The following is an 8,038-nucleotide window of genomic DNA, read 5'->3' as shown; positions in this document are numbered from 1 at the left end:
AGCTTCAACACTGTGTCTGTCACGTGACTCTGTTCCTCTTTCAGGCTTGAACTGATGCTAAAACTAAGAACTGTCTTTACATTTATTTTGAAAGATGAAGCTCGCGATTATGGAAAGATACATTTATACATTTCTGATGAGTGCTTGTGGTGTTCGGCCAATCACAATGCACTGGGTCAGTTGACCAATCAGAGCAGAGACTGTGCTTGTCAGAAGGAAGGACTTTGTAAAAAACTATGTGTTTGAGAGAGGCGAGTCATAGAGGACCTACAATAATGTACAGTACATTATTATTTTTGAACATTAAAGCATGTCAGCATATTCTGTTACACGAAATACACCAAATAATGATCTTTATATTTACATTATACCTCTCAAAAATTATATATATATAACTAAGAGGTGTTCTTAGTGCATTTAATGACATTGCTATGTTGTTAGGTTGTTGCTAGGGTGTTTTTAGTAGTGGCTGGTGGAATGACAAAATATTTAGCTAAATTTTTCCTTAGAAAAGCAATAGCATACCTCTCCTTTAAAGGCTGATTAGACTGTAAATTGTTGGCTCACAAAACAGCAGAGCTCTCCCAAAACACCTGTATCACCTTCATTTCAACTTCTTGTTCTTTGTTCTTTCTCGGCATACTGGTAACTCCTTTTCCTCTTACCCATAATTCCATTTCCTGTTCTTATTCTCCACCCCGACCCTACAGACTGTAGAATATAAAATCAAGTGCCCCCTTCAGCCCCGCTTCCTGCCATTCATTGACATTTCCTCCAGGAAGCATCTGCTGGTCTGTCATGAAGTGGCCTGTTAGAAGGACAGAATAATACTGTGTTAGTCATGAGACATTCAACAATGCATTAGTCCCACGTGGGCCCTTGAAAACACACACTGAAGTCAATCAACACGCATTCAAATCTGAGTGTTAAGTGTGGGATTTAAACAGAGCTACAGTATAGGACTATTGTAAAGTGCATTCCCAAATGCAAGAAGTGATGGTTCCGGGAATTTTTTCCCAGAGTTTGTTTTGACAAAGAATCCTGTTACGGACACAATGAACAAGTAAAATAAATAGGAGAAGGCCTTGTCCAGTGTTACACATATCTATATGCGAGAATGCTAGAATAGGCAGTTTCTAGATGTTTCCAAGGTATTGAAACCTAACACCCTCAAGGAGGTAATGGGTGTTGATCCATGCTTAAATTTAACAGATCCTGTGCCAAAAACATAGCTTTTTCCCATCGGTTTGAGCTCATCTATTACTCTGCTGTGGGAGTCTGTGTATTATGCCAGCTTTTGTTTCACCAACAACCAATTTTGTTCATAGTTGCGATTGTTTTGCTTCAGCAGCACCAACACCCAAGAGGAAGTGAACGGCTGTATCAAGGCTGAACAGACTTCCTGTGCTTGTTGTCTTGGGAGGACCTCACAGGGGCAGCTAAGAAAGCAGACAGTTTCATTTAGTTCCAGTCCGCGTGCAGACATGGAGCTCTGGACAGGATTATATCTTGTGAGCTTCATCAACATGGCACGTTGTTTGCTCGAATCGTCCTACACTGTTCATTTAAACAAACTCTCATTTGACAAAGCTCAGAATTACTGCAAACCTGGAGGTTTCTTGACCAACATTCCAAACAAGAAGGAAATGGACAAGATTCTGAAAACAATCTGGGATACGAATAGCAAAACCAACAAGTCATTTTGGATTGGACTGAAGATTGATAAAGGGGTTTGTGTTCAAACGCATTTACCTCTTCAAGGTTTCTACTGGACGGTGGACAACAGCACTCAATCTGATGTCAAAATCTGGAAAGCCCAACCTACAACTACTTGCTCAACTTTACGCTGTGGGCTGCTTTCAGTGGAATACAGTGACTCCGGTGCAAAAAGCAATGGGTCTGAGGATGTTTCCTGCAAACAGGAACATCCTTTCATTTGCAAACGAAACGTCAAGCTGGTGTGTCCTCGACCAGAAATACTCGGCCAACATGACATGATTGAGCCACTGAATGATCCGTACACACGTCAGATTGTTTGCCAATCTGGTGCTAGGTTCAATCTGACATGCTCCAAAGATCTAGTCTGGACTCTAGTCGGCGACAAAAATGTGGATATATCGCAACTCTGCCTGGAGTGCAAAAGAGGCTACAGGAGGGATGCGTCCGGAAACTGTGTGGATGTAGACGAATGTAAAGAATCCAATACATGCCAGGAACAATGCCTGAACACAGAAGGCTCCTACAAATGTATATGTTCGCACAATGACGATGGCATCTGTAATGGATCGGCAAATTCAAACATAAACAGGGGCAAACCTGTGCTAACTCAACCTACATCTCTGCCTGATGTGGTCAGAATGAATGAGACAGTCGTGCATACTGACGAGAGCGTTGGAGACATTTCAAATATCATAGTACCTGTGATTATAGCTCTGCTGATTTTCATAGTGCTGCTGGTGATCGTGGCAGCCATCGTGAAAGGCTGCCTGAGGAGGAGATCCAATAAACAAGCCCGGAGGAAGGCAGAGGCTGTGGCTCTAAATGGATCCAGCTCCATGGAGAAGGTGAATGAAAAAGAGGAAACCTAAGTGGGAGAGACTGTGCAAATGTAAAAGATAATTCAGTGTGACATGCAGACGACAGAGGGTGCTTACTGCAAGATATTCCCCTCTCAGAACATTTGGGTGTGATGTTTGAAGTCATAAGAGTGCTGTGTAATTACTGCCTTTGAATTTCATTTGCCTTTTCGTCTCACAGTTGAAATCAGGGTCTTTATTCCACTGTGGATTTTGAAATCCTATCTAGGTCACATCGAAGGTAGTTAGATTTATGAGAAGCCTACTCTGTATTTGTTTACTCTTTCATTGCTTATATTTAAATGCACCTATGAGGAGATGTAAGAACTGTAGATGATATTGTTAATATTGCAATTAGATGTGTTTTCTAATTATATATTTCTATGTTTCACAACATCAAAGTTTTATACGTGTCTTTTTAACTGAAGTGTTAGACAAATAAAGATGGATGTTTAAGCTGTCCCGTGAGATCATATTTGTTTTTGGGAGAGGTTGTAAACAGCAAAACGGAGAGTCTGACCACTGACGCTTGGCTCCGGTGTGAGATTGATCAGTTTATTATCGTGCAGTTCCGTGGTGCCGCGAGAGGCGCTGTAATCAATTACAGAATTTTTACCCACGAGCTCGGTGTTTTTAGTTTATGTGATTCTGTCCGATATGGCAGTCGAATAGAATTATTGATAATAATTAGCAATGTTGTTGCAGTATCAATCAGATGTTTTTTTTTATCTTTTAAATAAATTGTTATTTTATAAGTTAATAAAGACAATAAAGTAATTATGATGTATGTATATATTTTAGACTACCGCTCGTCTAAAATGGAATAATGTCATAGTCTGTGAATTTTGTTGTTGTTGTTGTTGTTAGTTCAAAATTAAAAGCGTACATATAGGCCTACATAAATTATAAACATGAAAGAATAAATAAACGCATTGACTTAAACTAAGGATAGCCATAAATCATCGTTGTACCTATTAGATATATTCCCTGCAGCAGCATAAACTAAATACAGCAGTCAATGAAAACTTTTCTCAAAGGTTTCAGATCAGATCTGTTGATCACCTTCACTATTAGGATTATGTTTACAATCAAACACATTTGTGTTTTATAATTATTACAATGATTTTACTGGAAAATAGCCTAATTGTCATGTCATTTAAAAAAATGCAGACTCGAACATTTGTGCCGGTTTTTCTTTTTTTTTTTTTTTGGCAACGTAACACTTTTTAAAGAAATGTAACATTAAATATCAAAGATTAACATCGACAGAGTCGTGCTACTCAGAACTTCAAAGACTGCGGTGACGTCACATTTGCAAACTGCACTATGATTGGTCTTCTTTCTTGCATATATTTGCAAACTTAATTTAGTTGAATGTCATGACAATGCAAGGCGGTTCTGATGTCATTTCTGTACACAGAACCAAAACATAAAATCCGAAAACTCTAACAATGTTTTGTTCCTGCCTTGCAAACATTGCAAAGAATTTTTATTTATTTATTTATTTTTGACCACATAATACAACTGAGAGCGAATGATTTCCCCAGTTTTTATTCCATTTCAAAATAAACAACTAAATATTTGGCTTTGGATATTTCTTTGTTTTTGTTTTATCCGAACGTCACACATTTTTTCCCATATCGACACACTTTATAATAACTTTCCTTAATAAGCCATTAAAATAATTATATAATGTGCATAAAAAAGTTAATGCACATTCATTTATAGACAAAAAGCACATTAACTTCTGATTTAGCATTATATATAATCTAATAATGGCATTAACGAACGTTATTCTGAAATCTTACCAATACATTTCAACACAAAACACATACTGCAATGACAACAGATAACAAAACAAGTCTTTATGCTGCCGAGTCCTACAGTGTTGTAGTTCTAGATGTGCAGGTGCCATTCCTGTACGTGCTGCCAGACTCCAGATTGTCCGGCTGAAAGTCATCCACACTGTATCCTCGACTCTTCAGAGCCGTGGCATAATAATCTATGGGCTCCTCCGTGGCGTTATCCCACCAGCGGAGGCATAAAATCCTCTGGAAGGAGCGTCTGAAGTTGTCCGACAGGAATCCGTAGAGGATAGGGTTGGCACAGCTGTTGGCATATCCCAAAATCACAGCCAGCTGACTGAGAGTGGAATTGTGCTGCTGGACGAACACGCTGACCAGCTGCACGATGTGAAAAGGCATCCAGCAGATCACAAACACCGTCACCACCATCATCACCATCAGCGTGATCTTCCTTTCGGACTTTTTGCGCTGCTGCCAGCCCGCTTTCAGGGCGACCACCCGCATCTTCACTATAATGAGGATGTAGCACATGCAAATGGCAATGACAGGGAAGAGAAAGCCCATCAGAAAGGCATAGATCACAAATACAGCCATCCACTGACGCTCGGGCTCAGGCATCTGCATGTTGCAAGCCACCGATCCGTCAGAGTTGGGTGCAGTGGTGGAGAAGATGATGATGGGTAGGATGACAAGAATGGAGAACATCCAGACCCCCAAGTTGACCATTTTGGCGATGGTGGGTCTCCGGTACCGGGCTGCTTTGATGGGATGCACCACGGAGATATAGCGATCGATACTCAACACAGTCAGACAATAGATGCTGGTGAACATGTTAATAGCATCAACACTTAAAACCAATCGACACAGAAGAGAACCAAAGGGCCAGTGGTGAAGTAAAGAAGAGGTGACTAGGAAAGGCACACTCAACATGAGTAACTCATCCGCGATCGCCAAGTTCAAAATGTATATGTTCGTCGCAGTTTTCATCTTCGCATACCTGAAGATCACATAAATCACCATCGAGTTCCCACAGAGTCCCACCAGACACACTACGGAGTAGATGAAGGAGATGAAGATCGCGCTGCTGCCGTGAGAATCCCCGTTATGCGTCTCGTTGCTGGAGAAGTTTAACAGATAGAAACCATCCTCCAGGTTCTTGAAGGTGTCGTTGGGCAACATTCCGACACTGTTTTGAGCCTTTCTGTGGATTTCAAGTGTATAAATACGCGCTCAGGAAATGCGCGCATCGATGCTGCGAGACTCCGGAACGCGCATCTCGACGCTGCGGCGGTTTCAGCACCATGGACAGTTACTCCACATCCACATGCAGCACATTACCAGACGTCACACGTGCAACGTGACGCCATCTGCTCCTAATGCGTTTGTGAGCGTGTCTGAGAAACAAAAATAGTTTATTGACGACACCTAGAACTTGTTTTCAGTGTCAGTATTAATTCAATATCATAAATATATATATATTATATATATTGTATCAAACAAAGCAACACATACAAGGTTTTTTCTTTCTTGTTGCCCCCGGTAACTTAAAACAACACTCAGCTTGATTTGCTTTTACGTCTTGCTTTGTATTTTTGGATCCTCAAATGAGGGAAAAAAATAAATACACACACACACACACACACACACACACACACACACACAAATACATATAGGCTACATATATATATAACTGATCTTTGCGTCTCTGGAGGGGATTTCATTACGGTCATGTCCTCTACTTTGTCACATGACTGTTCTAGAAATAATTGGGTTTATGATTATATTTATTAGAAACCCAACCCATGCCTTTGCAACGAGTTGCAAGCAGTCACACAGACTAGATGTTCTTTTTAGGGCTAAAACAGGCAGGCTTAGTTTTCACACTGAGGGGAGTTTAAAATTCATAGCTTTTCTACTTGCCCTTTCCCTCTGAAAATGAATAAAACATGATGTTTATCCTACGACAAAGAAAGGGCTTTTACAGAAAGTCCAAGGAACAAATAAAAAGCTCAGTATTTTGAATCTGGAATCATTCAGTTGAACCCTGATATAGGTATCTTTTTGTGACTGTTGCCATAGTCTTTACATAGTTTTCCTATACTGCACAATGCCTTATAATAACAACAAAGCACCCGTGAATGTAAAGAGACAGCTTATCTGTGCTTATTTCTGGCACCACCTAGTGATGGATGCAATGCTAAATAAAATAATCCAGCTTCAGTTGAAATTGAATACTGTTTGAGGGACTATATGGTTTAGGCAAACATACCAGGTTTCTGATTTACTGCATCTCTGAATGTGTGTATACACAATAAACAAATAAATAGATGAACAATTATACTTAAATAAATGCACATATGTAAATAGAGCCTGCTGCATCTAGCTTCAACTGGGGAAAAGTAATATGCTAAATGCCCAATGAGTAAATAAATAAATACATACATAAAAACAATGAATAACAAATGAAGAAACTTGAGTCCTTGAAAACAGTTTTTGCACTGTATTACACTATGCCTATTTGGTGAATGTAACTTTTAAATGTTTTTTTAAATGTAGTCAATAAGATTTTTTTGCCAAATATTTACATTTATTAATTTAGCAGATTCTATTATCTAAAATCACAACACAATTTGTCATCCATATGTTTTGTAGGAAAACGTATACCACATTATGTTAGGAGACTGCAGGTGCTGAGTTTGGTGGTTGTCGCTTGAAAGTGTTTGAAAGAAAAATTAAGTCTCAGACTAAGGACATTTTCAGGGGAAACAACTCTAATTAAAGTTTGAAGAATTTCAATATGTTGTAACATGCCCACAATATTCTATTCATTTAACAAGACAGCTGGTAAGAACAATTTCACACATGAAATAATTTTACCCTCTTCGCTCCCAAGCTAATACACTCCATCTCAAAATTCTCACACCTTGAAAATAGGATATAGCAAAAACCTGAGACTCTTTTGTCAGAATTTGAGTAATACCTCATTTTTTCTCACAGATGGAGACTTGTGTTGTCCTTGAAATGTAATGAGCCCAGTCAGAGCACAACATGTGAGGAGCAGATGGCTGTCTTCACACTCTTCTCTCTGAGACTCTCTCTCTCTCTGAACTGGAGAAGAGCCAGATCATTCAGCAGGTGTTTCTCTCTTTCCATCTAGTTAAGAGTCTTTGCCCGGTGTCATATGAAGTGACCTGACTTCTTCAGGGCAAATATGATTTCAGACATCAGGCAGATACAGCTGTCTGGCTGTTAGGTTGCTTATTAAAAGACATTCATTATTTAGACATTTGATTTAATTTTAGTCAGCAAATTAATTGTTTCACAATTAAAACAATTGCTAATTACAAAAATAATCATATATAATGAACAAATATCTCATTCTGGTTAAAATCTGATCTAAACCCTAAGTATTAAACTAATGCTATTCTGATATGTCATTGCTAAATGAGGAAAGTCGTGGCCTAATGGTTAGAGAGTTTGACTTCTAACCCCGGCAATGCCACGACTTCGGTGCCCTTGAGCAAGGCACTGAACCCCTAACTGCTTCCTTGGCGTCACAGCATAAATGGCTGCCCACTGTTCCAGGTGTGTGTTCACTGCTGTGTGTGTGTACTTTGGACTGCTTAAATGCAGAGCATGAATTCGGTGAGTATGGAT

At 39.4% G+C, this 8,038-nt stretch overlaps 2 protein-coding genes across 2 annotated transcripts; one reads left to right on the top strand and one right to left on the bottom strand.

Annotated features, from left to right (window-relative positions):
* The first annotated feature begins 1,416 nt into the window (after nt 1–1,416).
* Nucleotides 1,417–3,037, top strand: clec14a (C-type lectin domain containing 14A). The gene has a single exon (XM_026286508.1). It carries the CDS (start codon nt 1,485–1,487, stop codon nt 2,586–2,588), a length of 1,104 nt encoding a protein of 367 aa, XP_026142293.1. The 5' UTR covers nt 1,417–1,484; the 3' UTR covers nt 2,589–3,037.
* Nucleotides 3,038–4,111: 1,074 nt separating this feature from the next.
* On the bottom strand, nt 4,112–5,796 carry sstr1a (somatostatin receptor 1a). Its single transcript, XM_026286510.1, has one exon. It carries the CDS (start codon nt 5,558–5,560, stop codon nt 4,457–4,459), a length of 1,104 nt encoding a protein of 367 aa, XP_026142295.1. The 5' UTR covers nt 5,561–5,796; the 3' UTR covers nt 4,112–4,456.
* Between the last annotated feature and the right edge of the window lie 2,242 nt (nt 5,797–8,038).

The sequence above is a fragment of the Carassius auratus genome, chromosome 17 (genome assembly GCF_003368295.1).
Source record: "Carassius auratus strain Wakin chromosome 17, ASM336829v1, whole genome shotgun sequence".
Lineage (NCBI taxonomy): Eukaryota > Metazoa > Chordata > Actinopteri > Cypriniformes > Cyprinidae > Carassius > Carassius auratus.
This window is presented reverse-complemented; position numbering and strand designations above follow the sequence as displayed.

What these genes read in the sequence shown, in the direction of transcription:
- sstr1a (XM_026286510.1), bottom strand. Translation starts at nt 5,560, where the DNA reads ATGTTGCCCAACGACACCTTCAAGAACCTGGAGGATGGTTTCTATCTG.
- clec14a (XM_026286508.1), top strand. Translation starts at nt 1,485, where the DNA reads ATGGAGCTCTGGACAGGATTATATCTTGTGAGCTTCATCAACATGGCA.